The sequence below is a fragment of the Nothobranchius furzeri genome, chromosome 3 (assembly GCF_043380555.1).
Source record: "Nothobranchius furzeri strain GRZ-AD chromosome 3, NfurGRZ-RIMD1, whole genome shotgun sequence".
Taxonomy (NCBI): domain Eukaryota; kingdom Metazoa; phylum Chordata; class Actinopteri; order Cyprinodontiformes; family Nothobranchiidae; genus Nothobranchius; species Nothobranchius furzeri.
The window spans coordinates 79799397-79818564 of record NC_091743.1 but is presented as its reverse complement, the minus strand read 5'-3'; the positions used below and the strand labels follow the sequence as shown (position 1 = coordinate 79818564).

Genomic DNA, 19168 nt, shown 5'->3' with positions numbered 1-19168 from the left:
ACTTTATGTTTTATTTTGTTTTGATCTATGTGAAGCCCTTTGTGATTCTGTGTCGGTGATAAGTGCTATATGAATAAAGTTTACTCACTACATACTTACTCACACCACTCACCAGGGAGGCTATAGCACACAAATGGTAATTTTTTTTTGACAGGATAAAAACTTCCACATTCCTGATCGCTGTGAAGATGTAACACCGCAAACGGTTCTCATCGTTCCAATCGGATTTCCAAAATCATCCCAGTTAGTGAAAGAGAAGCTGCTCCCATCTGACCAGTAAAGATTGGGATCTCTAAACAGACCAATCAGGGGAGAGTGTATAGTGGACCTCAAACTGAAGAGCATCTGGTTCTCTGTTAGATTACGAACAGTGGCCAGGTCTGTGAAGTTCTCCCTGCACAGTCTCTGAGCAGTGGACCAATCCATGGATACATTCATATGAACATACTCAGGATCCAATGGTGTCCCTGCAGATATGGAGTTAAAGGACACGTTAACCACAACATAAAAGCTTTGGAAGAAAACTAAATTCTTGTTTGGTGTGATTACCTTTGTAACAGAACACTGGGAAGCGTTCTGTGCAGTCAACATCCCACCACTGCCCTGTGTATCCCATCACCACACAGAACTCACTGCCTGCATAAAAATTTGGCTGATAATTTTCAGTTGACCAGTCCCTGTAGTCAGTCCCCGTCCCAGTAAACCCATCAGACCACTGCCAGTCAATCTCATTATAAAGACCAATCCAGACATCTGAGAAGTAACCAGCAGATGAAAGTGTGCTGGTCAGCTGGTTCACTTCTTCATAGTTTCTGATGGTGGCCAGGTCTGTATGTGTCTGTCTGCAGTAGGTCTGAGCTTCAGTCCAACTCAAGCGTTGACCAACGAAATAGTAGTGACTGAGGAGGCAGGTAGGAAGAACGACACACTCTGGGAGAAGATGTAGGAAACAACAGAACATGTAAGACTACATCATAAGTGTGTGTATCTCAGGACAGTTCTGTCACAATAACTACACTGTAATAACCAAGAAGTCACCAACCTGAGAGAACCCAGACACCCAACCAGATCCTCTCCATCACGAGGCTGATCTCTAGAATGGAGAAGAAAACACTACCTTTTAAATAATAGCGTAAGAAAATCTCACTCAGGCTTCAATACTCTGACAAAGTTTTTTTTCTTTGATTGTTTGATGACTTTTTAATGCAAAAGGTGTTCCACTGTTGCAGGCTGCAGGCAAATTTTTTCACTAAATTTATCATCTGGGTTTGTCTCAGAAAACAGGAGGCGCCATAGAACGTCCAGTAACACTTTACAATAAAGGTCCCTTTATTAACATTACTTGTTGCATAATTAAGCATTAATAATCTATTAAATAAAGTAGTAACAACTGCTTACTATTAATGTTAATATTATGTAATGCATTACTAAACAGACACCTCCCCTAGTTATCAGTGTGCCAACCTTAAGGGCACTTAATAGTTAAGGAACATTAGTAAAGGGACACTTTGGTTGTTAATGCTTAATAATGCACTAAGTAACGTTAATAACTGGTATTGTAAAGTGTTACCAAAGTCTTTGTTGAACGAGTCCATTCACAGGATTGTGGTCAGTCTTTGTGTTTCCTGTTTTCCTGTTAACAACACACTTCATGTAGATGAAGCCTCAGATCTGTCTGCACCAAGTATGAGCTTCAGTCCAAGTTGAAGATTTGTGAATAAAGTGGAACTGATGGAGGATGCATGTGGAGAGGATGAACCACAAGAATCACTGCTATTCAATTATTGCAAAAAATCAGGAAAAAGTTCCAACGAGATCTTCACCATGAGGCTGCTTAGTGAACTGTAGGAAATTCAACCCTTGTAATGACAGTCTAGAAAATGCACAAAGGCTCTAAGACTCTGACAAAGGTTTCTTTACTATAGCCAATCCATGCAAAAAGATGTTTCATGGTGGCAGATTGCAGGCAAATGTATATATGTAAAGCATCAACTAGGTTTGCCTACTTTCAGCTCTGTGCAAACGTCTCAGATGAGAAACCAAGCGGAACCTTTCCATTGACAAATTGCAGGCCCGAGCAGCTTCTTCTTGCAGCTGTTCATGGTTTGTGTTTGTGATTTTATCTTTTCTAGTTTTGCACAAACAATTCCCAATTTCATTTGTTCTAATCATAACTGTAGAAGCACACGTGGGTGGTTCGTTGTAACCATAATATTGATATTATGAAGGATTTAGTCTTCTTTTCTGATATTTGGACATATTGCCTCTGATTAGCCAACACATTCTCACTCCCAGCGCGTCAAAAACAAACGCTTGGTCAGCCACCCTCAGCGTCAGACCCCTGACGCCAAAAGTGCCCTTTTTCGTCACTTATGTGTGAAAAGGGATTTGTCCCTTTTTTGACTGCAGATCCCAATGCAGCGTAAAACTGACGTGATGAGATGTCCGCAGCCAGGGCACCAAACAAGCCCATTGTACCTCACCCTAACCTTATCCTCTTGTTATTTAACCTTCCCCTCACCCCTATCCTAACCTTAACCATCTTGCTAGCGAGTACGTTAGTGATGTGTTGGTCGCTCTAAAAGCCGGCTCTATGAAGTGAACGGCGGGAGCCGCCTCGTCATTGGTCGGGTTTGGACCGAGGCAACGCGAGGGGGAGGTTTCAACTACCAAGGTGGAGGTCAAAGGTAGAGGGTATTTGTACCCTCCCCCTCGCCAGATGGTATGTTCTAACTTTCCCCTTGGGCAGCAAATACGAAAATTCACAGTCAGAATGCATGGAAAACAACAGTGAGAGTAATGTTTTAGGTAGCAAGAGGGTTAAGGTTAGGATGAGGGTGAGGGGAAGGTTATAAATAGCAAAATGTTAAGGTTTGGGTGTGGTTAAATGAGCTGGTTTGGCGCCGCATCAGCGGATATCCCATCGCGTCAGTTTTACGCTGCATTGGGATCTGCAGTCAGAAAAGGGAAAAAAATCTTTTTGCACATAAGTGATGAAAAAGAGGACTTTTGGCGTCAAGGGTCTGACACAGAGGGCGGCTGACCATGCGTTTGTTTTTGACGCGCTGGGAGTGAGAATGTGTTGGATTAGCTAACAGCAGCATGGCTCTACCACTCACTGAGTTTGCTCTGCAACACTGATGTTTTATCTCCATAAATAACACAAGCCTGAAGGAGTTCTGCTGTGTGGTGGAGTTGCTAATGCTAATGGTTAGCTGCTACCAGCCAAGCTGTTCTCTGCTGTTTTCTGGACACTAAACCAACAACAGCCTTCCCGGTTGTGAGTCAAGATGGATGAAAGTTAACTCCAGACAGCTACAACATAGTATGATGTATTGAATGGGAGTTTAAACACAGATCCTTTACAGCCTATAAATATCTGAAGTCAGACCTTAAACATATCATGGCATTTAAGAAAATTTTAGCCATTTGACATTGGTCCCAAATTAGAGAAATTGCCCAATTAGAGAAATTGCGCTTAAAAGCATCAATGTGGTTCATAAAAACATTATACCAAGCAATATTAGATTCAGCCATATGTTATATTTCAAATGCTTATTTTAATGTTGTCGCTCTTGGAGTTTCTCAGTTGGAAAAGAGCTGTTAACAAGCTCGCACTCACTTGCACATGCACATGAGCGTACACAAACAGCAGACTCACACTCAGGAGAAGAGCAGACACAGAAACTGACTGCAGGAAGGAGGATCTTCTTCTGGCTCTTGGAGGGTGCAGATGCTTTTTTTTCCTCCTCTCCTCCATATCTTATCCTCAAGGCCTTTGTCTGTTTGTGTGTGCTGGGTGCACGGCTGCTTCTGCATTTTTCTGGAAACTGAAATTAACTTAAATGGATCTCTTCAGTTGGTCACTCAACACGATTGATAACATTTTTTCAACAATGAGAACGGGAGAAGGGGCTCCCAGATGCCCCGTCGGGACATACCCAGTTGGACACATCATGGACTCCTGGAAACAGTGGAACTTGATTTGTCTGTCTCAGCTGTCTGTGGAGGACTCTGAAGACGTGTGGATATTCATGGTGTTGGTGTCAGGTTTCCTGCTCATTGGCCTTGGAGGCTACCTGGCTTACCGGAAAATTAACGAGCTGTCAAGGAATATTGGCCTGATCCCGGAGCTCAGAGATGGTCTGCATCGTGCTGTGATTTCACAGACTCAAATAATTGTCGAGATGAATCGTAAGCTTGGGACTTTGGCGGAGATTCATTCTTTGGCACAAAAGATGGATGCCATCAAGGAGAGAGTGGATGAATCAGCACGGATTGGGATAGATTAATGTCCATTATTGGGATTTTGAGAGGTTGAGGACCAACAAACTGTAAGACAGAGAGGAAATAATCTCTGTCTGGCCCCAAAACAATTTCTAATTGGAATCTGGCGTCCTTGAGCCTGCAAGGCTCCAACGAAAACTCCCCCCTAAGAAGATATGTGGAATGTGCCGTCGCTATGGCAACTCAACTCTGTATCCTTTCCCAGCCTGGGCGGGACTGCGAGAAGGCCGCTGAAACGTTCCAGGGTCACTGCAACCCTCCAACCCTCAATGCTCCTCCCCCATCCACACTGAGGTGACATGCGCTGCTTATCGTGGCTGCAGGAACTGAAGTGGGGATAGTCCCAACCCACCACCCCACCTAGTGGACACTTGTGTTGTCTGAAGTCTGTTGCATATCTGTTTGAGGTGGGTTTTTTTTTGCAGAGCAAAGCTGCCCTCCTTTTGGGAGGGTAACTCTGAAGTGCCTCTTTTTTCCCTCCACCTGAACCAATCCTCATGTAACCATCTTATCTCTATTAAGGTAGCGCGAGTCAGGGTTGCGAATGACCACAGTCACCAATTCTTGTCATGTGTCTTGCCCAAGTATGCTGTTTTCTGGACACTAAACCAACAACAGCCTTCCCCGTCGTGAGCCAAGATGGATGAAAGCTAAATCTCTGAATTGTGTGTACTGAAACTCTAATTTCTCTCTGGAATTAATAAAGTATCTTTGATTTGATTTGATTTCCTGCTCAACTCCTTCATTAGAAAATAGGGGAGGAGGATGTTTTTCTTAAGAAGGCGAGCAGCTCTGAGCACGAACAGGTCATATCAGCAGGTGAGTGGCCGGGCCAGGTGGAGGTGCGGCGAGACTCAGCAGGAGTCCAGTGCAGTACAGCCACGTAGTAAGGTACAGAAAACATCACCCTGCAGCTCTACAACTGTGGCTGATTCTACATCAGTGTAGAGCAGACTTGTAACATGAAGATGCAGATATATTTACGGGTTAGGGCTGAAATACTAAAATGCCAAAATGATTATTACACATGTGTACAGCACTATTAGACACTCTTCAATACAGGTTATAAGCAAACTGGTCTGACCTTGACCACATAGAAAATCTACACTCACCTAAAGGATTGTTGGGAACACCTGTTCAACTTCTCCTTAACTCTATTATCTCATCAACCAATCACATGGCAGTTGCTTCAATGCATTTAGGGGTATGGTCCTCGTCATGACCATCTCCTGAACTCCAAACTGAAGGTCAGAATGGGAAAGAAAGGTGATTTAAGCGATTTTGAGAGTAGCGTGGTTGTTGGTGCTAGGATCTGGGGTGAGTGACACAATATTCTGTTCACCTTGCCTCAGTCACTGCAGGTGGGCGGTTCTGAAGAGCAGCCAGCTGCAGTTAATTCCTAATCAACCGGTCCAGAACATAAGGAGCTGGGATATCACTTCACTTCACCGGATGATTATTCACTTTGGGCAGCTGTTGCCATCATAGAGAAAACTATAGCTTTAGTCCTTTGCCTTTTGCTCAAAAGCCATCGTTGGTGCATTGAATGAACCCTGTCTTGTCCTCACCAGGAACTTTTACCACTGGCCAATTCTGCAATAACCTGGATTTCACCTTTGTGTAACAACCTGGACTGGAGGACCAGTGAAAACACCAGACACAGTAAGACGCTTTAAAGCTTTTATTAGGGAACACACTGGGGAGTGTTACCAGTCTGTAGGAAGGGCAGTAGCAGAAGGCTTGGCCAGGAGGGGCAATCCAGAGGCAGAGTCCGTGAAACAGATCCAAGGTCAGGAGTCCAGAAGATCAGAAACTATGAGATAATCCAGTCAGGGAGCAGGCAGGTGACAAGGTCGAGGTTCAGAAGCGAGGTCAGGATCTTGAGGTTTAGGCAGGGTTTAGAATGCTGGAGAATCTAATAGTGAATGCTTTCAATAATCTGGCACTGGCTTGGTGTTCTTCCTGATGTTAGATAGAGGTGGTTGCAGGTGGAGCTGATGAGTGAGACAGGTGGTCTGGATGAGGTAGATGATGAGCTGGTTGTGGTTGCTGGGGAAACTGGGCCTGGCTGGAGCGGTGGCATGACACTTTGAGCTTGATCTCCCTCCACGCCTGGACTGACCCGCTCACCTCCCTTGGATTCTGGATTCACACCTCCGCAGCTCACCCCAGTCCTGACTCCCCCTCAATGTCTTGGATCTCAGTCAATAGTAAGAACTACAGAAACCAATTCCTCCTAGCATTCTACTCTGCCCTATCGTGACCATTGTTTGTCTCAGCAGACCCAGCCCTGAAGCTGTGCACCTTTAGTTTCCCTTACAAAAAACATTCTTATTTTTACTTGTCTCCGTCTCCTAGTGTGATTCTGCATGTCTTGGGTCAGGAAACTCCCCTCTGCCATGACAGTTGATGCCAGATGGGCCGGTCCGAGTATTTCACAATCTGCTCAGTTACTGGGATTTTCACCCACAACCATTTCTAGGCTTTACAGAGAATGGTGTGAAAAGGGAAACACATCCAGTATGCGGCAGTCCTGTGGGCGAAAAGGCCTTGTTGATGCTAGAGGTCAAAGAAGAATGGGCCGACTGATTCAAGCTGACAGAAGAGCAGCTTTGACTGAAATAACCTCTCGTTACAACCGAGGAATGCAGCAAAGCATTTGTGAAGCCACAACACGCACAACCTTGAGGCAGATGGGCTACAACAGCAGTGGATAGCAAATAGGAAAAAGAGGCTACAATTTGCACGAGCTCACCATATTGGACAGTTGAAGACTGGAAAAATGTTGCCTGGTCTGATGAGTCTGGATTTCTGCTGAGACATTCAAATGGTAGAGTCAGAATTTGGCATAAACAGAATGAGAACATGGATCCATCATGCCTTGTTGTGTCCTTGGGCAAGACACTTGACCCACCTTGCCTGCTGGTGGTGGTCGGAGGGACCGGTGGCGCCTGTGCTCGGCAGCCTCGCCTCTGTCAGTGTGCCCCAGGGCAGCTGTGGCTACATTGTAGCTCATCACCAACAGTGTGTGAATGTGTGTGTGAATGGATGATTGATACACTGTAGTGTAAAGCGCTTTGGAGTCCTTACTCTCAGAGGCGCTATACAAGTGCGGGTCATTTATCATTCATTTGTTGCCACTGTGCAGGAGGCTGCTGCTGGTGGTGTAATGGTGTGGGGGAGGTTTTGTTTGCAAACTTTAAGCCCCTTAGTGCCAATTGGGCATGGTTTAAATGCCAAGGGTTTCCTGAGCATTGTTTCTGACCATGTCCATCTCTTCATGATGTAGGGTTTGGTAAATTGAGTGCTTTAAGAGCTCAATATATATATTACCTCTACTTATGACCAATAAGCTGTGATACTCTATCTAAATATAGAATTTCAACTCTGCTTGGTCTTTATGGTGTTTAATTAGAAGACTCTAGGATTCTTTGATTATTAAGGGATTGCACACACTTCGTTTTGATTCAGAACAGAGTCAGGTTTATAAAAGTAAGAATTTATTTTACCAACAATTAAAACATGACAAGTGACTAACATTTACTGTGATGGATGGAACTACATGTGATGTATGAACCTGTGTGTGAATGCGGTTGTTAGTCAGAGCTTCCTTATCTAGGAAAGCTGAGTTCTGGATGCAAAAGAATTTGGGTTGCGTTAAGCTATGAAGTTGATTATTATCAAAAACACATCAGACACTATCTGTGTGTCTACTTCACCTGTTCTGGAGACCCTCTTAGTGGATCCGAAGGTCGGATGACCTCTGGTACTGAAGGTCCAGTAGATTGACCACAGCACCGACTTCTCCAGTCCAGAGATATCTCGGGTCACGGCAGATGGATGGAACCGCGCGTCTGGGACTCTGAAGGAGTCTAAACAATATCAGCTTGTTATGAAGGAACTGTTGCTGTATCAACTTCGCAGGTGCAAAAAGATTTTGAAAACATGTCAAAAGCTTTGATGGTTAAAGAGGGTTTTGCTTCAGATGGCCGGTCTGAAGCTTTCTCTAGAACTGAGGAATCACCAGAGTAATCTGGTTGTAATGTTCTCATGTTACGATTTGTGTAGCCAACCAGAGGTTGACAAGTTTGAGGAACATTACCAAGAATCTCAGAAACACGCCTTCCTTGATACCGGACGCTCTGATCTGGGTAAAGTACTATTTATGTGTCATGGGTTTAACTTAACCTTACAGTACTTTGTCCTTGTGTGAGTGCAAATGGTTATGACCTTGACATATAAACATGCTGAAACATATTTCAATCATTGTAATCATAACATAACATTCATTTCACACTTCTATCATTCAGCACAGATTAATGAAACATTTCATTATACCGTAAATCCTCTAATACAGGCAAGGGCCTATATTTTACTCAAGCTCATCAAGCTCCAGGCCTTTATTAGAAGGAGGGTCAGAATTGGAGGCAGGCCTCAATTTCTATTTGAGCAAAATGAACTAATGGTTCGCTGGAGTTTTTGACAATTAAAATTGCGCCCAAATTTTCTAAGTTAAACACATTTCTTTTAACAACGGTAGTTTCTGCTTCAGCCCCCCACCCCACCCCCCCACCCCTCCCCCAGCGCAGCGGTCGCAAACTCACTGATGCTCCTGCAGCCTCTCGGAGTTCCTGCTGCTCTAAAATAATTGTTTCATTTTCTGTTCCTCACTTCTGATTACCTTCAATGGTGTTTGTTTGTTGCAACCAGCAGGTACAAAAACTAACTTGTTTTTATTTGACTATTTTTCTGTCCAGTCTGTTTATTATCTTCCTGCATCTCCTCTCAATCCTAAAGAAAAACTGCTACCTGGGTTCATTTATATTCACCTCATGAGTTACCTCTGAACTGCAGTTCTAAAAGATCTACCGACCGCAAAAACAGCGGAGTGTGCGCTGCTCGCTGGCTGCATCAGTTAGGTGCATCACCGGAGGACAAGGTGATGCGCCCCAATCCACAGCAGCGAAAAGCATCAGGCACAAATAAAAGAATAAAAGACAGAAAACATAAAAGGAAATGAGCCGACGTGAACGATCGCGTGTTAAATTAGTTTTTGAGGTGGTGACACCTAATTTGATAATGTTACTGTGGCCGTGCTCAGGACGCAGATGTCTGGAGCGCGTCAACAATCAGAGCTTTGCATGCGCAAGCTGGTTAAGGTTAGGATGGGGGTGAGGGGAATGTTAAATTGCAAGAGGGTAAAGGTCACAATTTGGTTAAATGTCCGTTTTACGGCGGGTGTCAGTACCGACGCTCTGGCACAGCACGTTGCCTCCCGACGCGCAGGAGCTCGTCACCTGCTGACAGCAGGCTGCTGTCTTTTCCGAAGACTGCATCTTGCCGGTCATTATGATGTGACAGCGACTAGTCGATGACAGGCATAAAAAGTCACTATAGAGCGGTGAAGTCAACTAGTTCATACAACCCCTACTGCTCCCCAGAGTGTTCAGCAGCATAATCAGCACGTTCTCTTTGAACTTGATATCAAATTTTCGCCTCCTCACGGTTAAAGTTACCCTTGCGGTCTATCACTGGCAAATCAAAAGTGAGAGGGATGACACAACCGCCCCCCCCTGTGGTACTTGCTTGTTACCACATTCCACCTGGCCACAATAAAAAAAACCTGCCATTATTCACCTCCGTCGACTCAGACACCGGCCAAAATGTGATACCCGGCCGTTAATTGAATACAGGCCAATATTAGAGGATTTACGGTATTATAATTATTATAAGTAGCAATAAACAAATGTTTATTTAATGATTATCTAGCTTATAAATTGTAGTTCATATCTGATTTAGGAAATCATTCTGTGACTTAGCAACTGATCCGAGCTGCGAGTGTTCTGTATATAGAGGCAGGAAGAATCCTGAAAGATTGGACCTTGAGGACAGAATGTTATTGACATTTTGTTATCTGTGTTCAGAGCTGCAGAGACTCTGAGCTCCATCTGATGGGATGAAGACAGGCCAATTTAAAGGGGACACACATGCAGTCTTGTCTCCTTTTTGACCAGATGTTGAATGGTCAAACTGTACCTAAAAACTGGCCATTGCTGGACATTACAATGACCACCATGTACCCATCCTATGATGATACTTCCAGCAGGATAATGCACCATGTCAAAGCTCCAATCATTTCAAATTGGTTTCTTGAACATGGCAATGAGTTCACTGTACTACAATGACCCCAAGTTACCAGATCTCAACCTGATAGAGCATCTTTGGGATGTGGTGAAATGGGAGCTTCCTGCCCTGGATGTGTATCCCACAAATCTCAAAGGTGGTCAAATACTGTATTAGTATGGCGTTCCCAATAATCCTTTAGGTGAGTGTATGTGGTATCACAATACCACATACACTCACAAAGAGGAAGATGCAACACACCAGACCCAACAATTCAAAAGAGCTGAAGGCCACTATCAGAGCAACATGGGCTCTCATAACATCTGAGCAGTTCCACAGACACATCGTGACCCCCTGCAGTTGGAACATCCCCTGGAGCTTCTGGATCAGGTTCCTACAGTAAACGTCTGATTCAGAGCCTGAGCCACATCTACACTCACTGGAGATGGTCTTATTTAAGGGGAAACCTCCTTAGTCCATCTGGTGGGATCTAGCAGACATGCTTGTGTAGATCAAGCACTTATTTCTGATAACTGACATATCAGATTATAGTACTGGTTCTAAACCAATTGCTTTTTCATTTATAAACCAAACCCAGAACCTATTAGATGGATCGTTTACAATATTGGTATATAGGGTAAGAGGTGGGACATGGATGGATGGATGCTTCATGACTCCTAGTGTTTCTCTTGTTGCCTGAATTATCATTCTTGACCATCTTACATTTCCACCTGTCGCCTTCCTTAAGCCTAAATAAAACACGTCTCATCTGATGCTCAAATGGTTTATTTATGTACAAACATATCCGTCCCCAAGGTAGAGACTGTCAGAGATGCATAACAAAAAAGAAAAAGGTATAAGGTGCAAAACACATACTGATGGATGAATCCCCACCCCCACCCCCACCCCCACCCTCACACAATGCCCAGCAGTTTCACAATTTATTCCCAATAGACAACCTGCTCCCCCTTAGATAAGCATCCCTATGATGCTGTAAGACGGTGAATTGGTGGCAGTGTGTAGGATAGCGGGATACCAGCCTGAGCCGGAAGTAGACCCAAGTATTTACACAATGGTGGTCCAGTCAGAGCTTCGTGTAGCAGGTGGAGATGCTAAGGCTACATGTGTCAAGTCTCAGTAAAACACCTCATTCATTCATCACCTACATGGCAGCAAAGCAATGGCAGTGGAGCGTGAAGGTAGCACCCAAAAGCACAGTGTGTGTGTGTGTGTGTGTGTGTGTGTGTGTGTGTGTAGCAGTTTGAAAATGAAATCAGTCGTACAAGTGTTTAAATCAGTGTGTTGCTGAAGGATTGGGAATGTGCCTCACACACACAGATCACAGGACATGAGACCAATCACAGAGGTCCGACTGAGAGTCTGTTATGAATCTGAAACCTGAGCTGTGGAAACAGACGAAGCCAAATGCCATCAGTCCGCTGAAGAACCAGTCCCTCCATCAGAAAGGGATCCTCTAGCAACACACTTAGGCCATTTTGAAATGACTGTCTTCCAAGTAATTCCCATCTTACTGACTTCCTAAGCAGCCTCCGTTGAGAGAAATAGTTTACACCCTTCACGCCTGATCAGCTAAAGCTTTCAGATGCATTCAGGTCCAGCAGGAAATTATGATTATTTCTGCTGAAATAGTAACAAGAGATGTGTGTGAACCACAGGGAAATGTAGATGTTTGGAGTTGTTCTTTCAAAACAACAACCAGCTTTGGGTCAGGAAAATATTAACGAGCTAAATTCTACCGGTTTGGTTCATCTTTATTCTTTAAATCTTTGCTATGGACTTCTCATTTGACAGGAACGATTCTGGCCTTGATTCCTGGATGCACAGAAAGCTCAGCATGTAGTATCTGCTGCAGATTTTTACACGTTCTATAAAACATTTCCATATTTTCTCATTAAACAACCACTTGCTGGTCTGAGACTAGCTGTTAGCTTATCAGTCCTGATGGATATGAATTGTTTCTCTTAACAGAGGCCATTCAGGAGGCTACAGTAGATAAAATGTGAACTTTTGCTATTTCAAATGTACAGTTTTCTTATAAAGGACGCTGCTCACACACCTAAACGGGTCACTGTAACATATCCCGTGTGTCATTTTCATTTATGTCTTCATTGGTCATTTAAAAGGGCGGCCTTCCTGTAAAGTAGAATCCAGGCATGGCCTTGTGTGTGAAAGTGAGTGGCGCAACAATGTGGTGTGACCCCAGTTTCACCAGGAACCATTAACAGATGAGCTCATCTACACGTGGAACACCCAACGGTGACGTAAGCCCGACTTAAAACATGAAAACAGAACTTTTTACCGGACAGTCGAATGTGTTGTCCACAGAACCTCCTCACCCAAAGTATCAAAAAGTGAGCACCACTTTGTTTTGGTGGTTCTTTTGTTTTGGAAACAAAAATATTTTGCTTAATAAAATAAATGTTAAAATTCTGTACGTAAAAAAGCGGGAATGGTTAACATTTTTAAAACCGTGACTCTAACAGCGTCCTGATGAACGAGGATTGTGTTTAAAAACACATCAGAACCGCCATCATCATCATCGCAGACGGGATCAGGGTTTGAACTCCTCCATGCTGCAGGTTCCCTCTAGTGAGACAAATACTTCTGCTTCTGTATACCTCCGGTAGAGAACGCTGTTGTGTATGAAACTACTACAAAAAACTCTAAAGTATTTTAAATATATCAGCATAAATAAAAAGGGAAGTATTTCCTATAAAAATGTACAAATAAATACTTGGTTGTGACTTTTTAAACTGCTGGAAAACAGAAACAATGAAGACGTGGCTTTAGCAGAAACGGGTTAGCATGCTGAGAGAGCCGATTAGCATCAAAGTCAACGCTGTGCTGGTGTCCTCCTCGGCACTCTGGCTGTTGGAACGCTTTTAAATAAATATTTACACAGTGTGTTCAGCAGAAACAAAACAGGAAGTGGAGTCAGTAGGAGGCGAGCCATCCGGGTTTATGTGCCAGACTTCTGCTCCCATTCCTGCAACACAAAAACCAAAAAGGTTTGGTTAGCTGCAGCAGCGTGGTCTGCAGAGTAAAGCTTTGATGCCGACGCCCCCACCTGGTGTCTTCTAATCAATAAAAACTTTCACAGCAGAGTCCTGAACTAGAAACGCTTCCATGGATCATCTCTCTCTCTAATTGTGCTCTGACTGAGCAACCGTCCTCTGAGCTACCATGACGCCGCATGTCGGCTGACCATCTGTAAAACTGATTTGGTTTAGCTAGTTTTAAGTTTTCTGGTGCTGATTTGTTGTAGCAATCATCTGGATTTGGCTTCATTTCCCACGTTTACCAGTTGGTTTTCAAACAATAAAAACTTTTTGAGAGTTTTACTAAAACTAATTGTGATGAGATGTGACTCCTGGCCTCCAGGGGGCATGGGAGGAGACGCGATGTAGAGTAAGAGAGACAGAGAGCATGTTGTAAAACGGAGCTCGGTTCAGAGTCCATTAATAAAGAGGTTCCAAAGCTATTTCCACGAGTCAGTGGATTCATGACACTAATCAAGTGAGTCGTGATTTTTTTTTCTAACACAAACAGGCAAAAACATTATCAGCCACCTGTCATCTTTTGGTAACAGGTGATTAAAATCTAATTTCTCTGAATCAAAAAAGTGTTTTTTCATTTAAATATCTGGAAGTTGCAGTCTGTTACAGAAGGGACTTCTGCTGCTACATTACAGGGGTTTGCAGTAAAAGTTCTCGCTTATGGAGACGATCCATGTAGAAATCAGCTCATCACTCATGAGCCCAGTTGGAGCTTTGTAAAACGTGACCTCTGACCTTGGCCTTCCTGAGGACGTGTCCTCGGACCGTTGAGGGCTTCTGGCTGCTCTGCTGGCGGCGGAGCAGCGATGCGCTGTTAACCGGCAGGGAGAGGGACTCCGTGTCACTGGTGTCACAGCTGGAGAAGGGGGAGGACTCCTGAGTCCGCCGCAGCGTGGCAGGAGACTACAAACACACAGACAGATGTGAGCCTCACGCCAACGCAACATTCCAAAATCCACAATCCCAAGAGTCCTGACCTGGAGGGCGGAGGAGGAGCCAGCCTTTGGTTCAATGGTGAGGCCCAGGGTGACCCCCCCACTCAGGGCCTTCTTCAGACTCTCCTTCACCTCTGTCAGCTCCAGCTCCAGGGTCACTCTCTCCTCCTCCTTCTGTTTGCACTCGTCCTCCACCTTCTTCAGGCGCTCCGACAGCGACGCCTGTGAACGTTTCCCTGATGGGTCCAAACACAAGACAGGGCACCTTAATGAGCTCTGAGGTTCTCTGCTTGGATCCTGGCTTTTAGGGAGGACTTCTCACCGGCGTTGGCAGCAGCCTCCACAGCGGTGCGAAGGTCTCTCCTGTCCTTCTTCAGTTGGGTCAGGTGGTTCCTGATGTCCTGCTTCTTCTTCATCAGCTCCTCCTCTTTGGTCTGCAGTCGCTTAGCGTCAGCCTCCACTCGGTTCTTGCCATATTTGCACTGTTCTGAATCTGCACAGAAAAACTGATTGTAAAACCAATCTGGGTCCATTTAAAAGACCTGAAGTTCCCAGAAACCCGATGAACCCTCAGCCGCAGCCTCAAGTGCCGCTTAATTACCCGCCCAACCCTCCATTCCTGGACAGCGGCGTAATGGGAGCCGTCCAAGGCCTGTCGGTCTACGTCTGAGAGCTGTGCTTAGAAGGAATCACTCAGTCAAACCACGGCTGGCCTTGGAAAACTCAACATCTGGCAGGAATCTGGGAAATGTGTGGTACACTTCCTACATTAGCATAAAGGATGAGCTGGAGGAGGGATCCAATATGACCCTGTCTACCAGCTGCTCCACTGGAACTAACTGTCCTTGTCACACGATCGTCTAAACCAGGGCTACTCAATTCCGGGCCTCAGCGGCTGGTATCAGCATTCTTTTGTTTTAACGCTAATTCAACGCACCTGATTTCAATCAGCAGGTGATTAACAGGCCTCTGCAGAGCCTGATGAGCTGCAGCACAGGTGATTCACCACTGAATCAGGTGTGTTGGACCAGAAAAACCACTAACCCCGGCTTTCCACCGGAGCCGTCAGCAGCACGTTACTGCAGCAGCACGTCATAGCTGCTGATAGGAACCGCTGTGGTCAACAGAACCTTTTCCACCGGAGCCGTCAGCAGCGCGAGTCGGCCGCATCTCAGGAGCAGCATGTCGCGGCCTTTACGCGCCGGTTCTATTTTTTACGTGCGACGCCTCTGAAACGGGTCGAGTTCAACATTTTTGGGGAAGGAAAGACAGGAAATCGGACGCGGAAATGGAGAGAAGCTCCCGAGATTTTCAGAATAAAGAAACGTACTGCCTTCCGGTTGCTTTACTTTTAAAAACAGTTACTAACTGTGCGGCCCCGTGAGAAGTTATCACCTAGCTAGCGGTCTCCTTTGTTTTTCAGGTCCGTATTGGCGATTATTAAAGGGACAGAACATAAAACACAAACATTTTGGAGCCATGTTGTAATTTTCTCCTGCTTGTTGTTGTGTTTACTGACGAAGTCACTCGTGTGACTTCGTGCTCGGTCGCTGACAGCGGCTCCCCTGCTGCTTCCCGTCTCGTGGGAAGGGCCAAGCAGCAGTTTACGCGAGCAAGACGTGCTGCTGCAGTAACGTGCTGCCGACGGCTCCGGTAGAAAGCCGGGGTGAAACGTGCTGGATACCGGGCCTCGAGGCCTGAACTTGAATAGCCCGAGGGTTCTAGGTTTGCACCCTATCGCCCCCCAGCAGCTCCGTCTGCTGCTCCCTAAAACACCAAGCCCCAGATCAAACAGCTGTCTGAGGTCATGACCTTCATGTGACAGAAACTCTCTCTCTTTTCTCCCCAGTAGGAAAACGTGGGCGGGATTCCAGCTCTTACTGGAGTTGTTGCGTTTAACAGAAGCCGTCCCAGTCATCCCAGTGACTCCGTTCTTCTTGGACTGGTTCTTTGGCTCCACCTTCAGTCTGGATGCCGTTGCTCCTTTCTTTCCCTTCAGCTGGAAGCAGAACATCCGTTTAACCATTTTATTCAAGGACACTGTGGACAAAATCCTGTGGATCATTTTCTGCAGCTGACATCAGATTACCCGAGTTATGGCTGTGAAATGGTTTAAAAAAAGGATCCGTGTGCAAACGCTGTCTGAGCTTAGATTACCAGTAATATCACACAAGACTCCCATGATGTAGTCACATCTCCATTCATGAGACTATGATTCACAATAAAAAATGTAAACATTAAACAAAAGCTATACGTGTTATTTTATAGTCACGTTTGAAATGTTATTTAAAACTTTCTCTAATAAAAATCCACTGGCCACTTTTATGGAGCAAAACCGTGAAAGCAAATTAGGGAGGAATAAAGTAGGGATAACATTTTTTACACAACAGCGAGTTAAAAACGGCCGAGACCCAAGCAGAGTTTGTTAGAGTCGGTTAGAAGATGCCGTGGAGCTGGAGGAGGCAAAGCCAAGGAGTAGTTAGTCACCTGAGCGCTCTCTTTAGATCTAGAGTCAGCAGCGAGGAACTTAGAGGAGACTTTAGAAACTGGACTCTTATAGAGACCAGCAGAGGAGGAGGGAGGAGAGGAGGCCTTGGGAGGATAGCGGGAGGCCAGCTTAGGAGCGGGCTTGCTGTCAAACGTATCTGCATTCTCATAGTGAAGCTCCTCTGTCAGCTGGCACCCTCTAGTGGTGGGAGTGGAGTACTGCAACTCTGGGTCCTGGGGTCAGACCAGGAAATGACCCAGGGAAAGGAAACGGGAAAGGAAGGAGATAGAATAATGTAATAAAGTGGTTAGTAAGGGTTAATGATGATTAGTTTTGTTAACAGAGCCACCAGTTGTCCTTGAACTTCATCTGACGAGTGACTTCTAGCAAGTCCATACCGTTCCGTTGATGGGGACGTCATCATAGTGCAGGGCCATCCCAGAGGGACAGGCGTAGCCGTTCACTGGGTTTCCCCCGTACGGACTGGGAGAGACGGCACGCTTACTGGTGAAGCTGGAGAGACGAGAGCAACGTGAACAAGGAGTAGAAAAGCAGGGTTTTACATCTGGAACATCCCACAGTAGCAGGTGGCACAGCCCTCACCAGAAGGACTGCTTGGCCAGCTGGATGACGTTGGCGGTGGTTTCCACATCGATGTAGTCGTAATGCAGGGTGGCTGGGTCTGTGGTGGAGCCTGTCTCAGCCAGCAGAACCCCCAACCAGCGACCCAGCCCCTCAGAGGAGGAGGCCTGGAGGAGAAGCAGAATCAGCTTTTATGTAAATAAGCAGTTTGGGAAAAGAAAATCCACAGTTAAAGCTGCTGTTAGCAACGTCCAACAGCTGATCCCACTAGCTCACCTCCAGCACAGCCACTTCCTGGCCGTTGCGCAGCAGGCGGAAAGCAAACGGGTGTTTGTGGTCCAGGCCGGGGTTGACCTCGCAGCCTCGGAGGGGCAGAGAGGCGATGTGGCTCTTCAGGTCGTCCCGGTCTTTGTGCAGGAGCAGCTGGTTGTCTTTGAGGCGGCACCAGCGCTCTCGCCAGCGGTTATTGGATAGAACGTTCAGGTATCCTGCAGAGACAATCCACAGCGCCTTATTGTCCCAGGTCCTGTAAGCAGCCACAGCTCTAACGCTAATGCGGGTCTTACCACAGGTGGGCACATCCTCTTCTGCAGAAGACGTCTGCTCATCCATGGATGGCTTCTTCTTCCCCAGGCCGATGATCTTGGTGATCTTCTTACTGGCTCCCTTCCCCACTGTTCCAGCTTTCTGCTCAGACTTGGAGTTTTTCTTGTTTTTTCCTGAGAGACAACAAGATCACGTGTTAGGCATTCAGAAATAACCTTTTTAGTTTAGTTCATTCATTTTTGTCTGATTAACAACCACTCAGTGCTGCATTGTTTTTTTCTTCCTGCCTTTTCTCTCCCATTCTTCCGTCTTTTTCTTTATTTTCAGCTCTTTGCAAGAACTAATATTTAATCATGAAGTTATTTAACCACATTAACATCATGTTACCCCCAAATTCCACTACCTCCGCTCCGCTCCGGTCCGCCCCCGCCTTCCGCAGCCGCTCGCTTCCGAACTCAATTTTACTGGTACCCGCTCTACAACGGCTCCGCTCCGGTGCGGAGACCTGAGGGGGGCAAACAAGCATGCGCGGGATTTTCGAGATCTTGCGATACAGTCCGAGCAATAAACGCGGAAGTTAGATCCAAACACCGGTTGTGTGGGAGAAGCATCGAAATGAACTGTTTAATCTGCTCATCAGTTGTGTTGAGAGATCTGCAGTGTTTGGATCAACAAAGTGTGACTACTTTGATAGTAGAAAATGTATTTATGGCTTACTTTTGTGCATTTAAACTTCAGCCGCCATTGATAGTTGTTAAAAGTTGTTAAACCTGTGCATATGAAACAAAAAACGCCTTTTGTTTATCGATTTATTGTGAAAAACGGAAGTTGTGCTCGCTCCTTTTCCTGTTGGACGGTTGTGATTCCTGTCCATTTACTGCGGAGGTGCTCCGGCGTCCGGCAAAAATAGGATCGATTCTATTTTTGCCGGACGCCGGAACAGAGGGCGGCGCACGGCGCCGCACTGCCGGAGCACGGCCGCAGTAGTGGAATTGCTCTGATTGACTAGAACGGGACCGATTTTGCTCCGGCGTTCGTGTCGGAGCGGAGCGCAGCGGAGCGGAGGTAGTGGAATTTGGGGGTTATACTTGTTGAACTTATTAAAGGCACACTTGGCAGTTTAGCTTGCT

At 45.6% G+C, this 19168-nt stretch overlaps 2 protein-coding genes across 5 annotated transcripts in view; both read right to left on the bottom strand.

Annotated features, from left to right (window-relative positions):
* Positions 1 to 282: 282 nt before the first annotated feature.
* Positions 283 to 7252, bottom strand: LOC139068909 (snaclec alboaggregin-D subunit beta-like). Its single transcript, XM_070549584.1, has 3 exons — positions 7043 to 7252; positions 1043 to 1093; positions 283 to 930 (listed from the first exon to the last, which is right to left on the bottom strand). Exons 1-3 carry the CDS (start codon positions 7152 to 7154, stop codon positions 494 to 496), a joined length of 600 nt encoding a protein of 199 aa, XP_070405685.1. The 5' UTR covers positions 7155 to 7252; the 3' UTR covers positions 283 to 493.
* Positions 7253 to 13186: 5934 nt separating this feature from the next.
* afap1 (actin filament associated protein 1) overlaps positions 13187 to 19168 on the bottom strand; it is a 116709-nt gene continuing 110727 nt past the window's right edge. For 3 of the 4 annotated variants that reach the window (XM_015957797.3, XM_054735616.2, XM_015957796.3), the window contains exons 9-18: positions 18059 to 18211; positions 17769 to 17980; positions 17514 to 17659; positions 17309 to 17423; positions 16910 to 17143; positions 16304 to 16421; positions 14745 to 14915; positions 14465 to 14658; positions 14223 to 14390; positions 13187 to 13417 (exon numbers count right to left, since the gene is read on the bottom strand). In XM_015957797.3, coding sequence (XP_015813283.1) covers positions 13391 to 13417; positions 14223 to 14390; positions 14465 to 14658; positions 14745 to 14915; positions 16304 to 16421; positions 16910 to 17143; positions 17309 to 17423; positions 17514 to 17659; positions 17769 to 17980; positions 18059 to 18211 — 1538 coding nt within the window. In that variant the 3' untranslated portion in view covers positions 13187 to 13390. The remainder of the gene's footprint in view (positions 13418 to 14222; positions 14391 to 14464; positions 14659 to 14744; positions 14916 to 16303; positions 16422 to 16909; positions 17144 to 17308; positions 17424 to 17513; positions 17660 to 17768; positions 17981 to 18058; positions 18212 to 19168) is intronic. The other variant, XM_015957798.3, reaches the window with a different exon arrangement.

Bases quoted from the DNA above. Each gene is read 5' to 3' on its own strand.
- LOC139068909 (XM_070549584.1), bottom strand. From the start codon at position 7,154: ATGTTCTCATTCTGTTTATGCCAAATTCTGACTCTACCATTTGAATGT. The intron at 1,094-7,042 runs GTGAGCTCGTGC...TCTCCATTCTAG, and splicing joins GTCTTCAACTGTCCAATATG to AGATCAGCCTCGTGATGGAG. The intron at 931-1,042 runs GTTGGTGACTTC...ATCTTCTCCCAG, and splicing joins GGGTGTCTGGGTTCTCTCAG to AGTGTGTCGTTCTTCCTACC.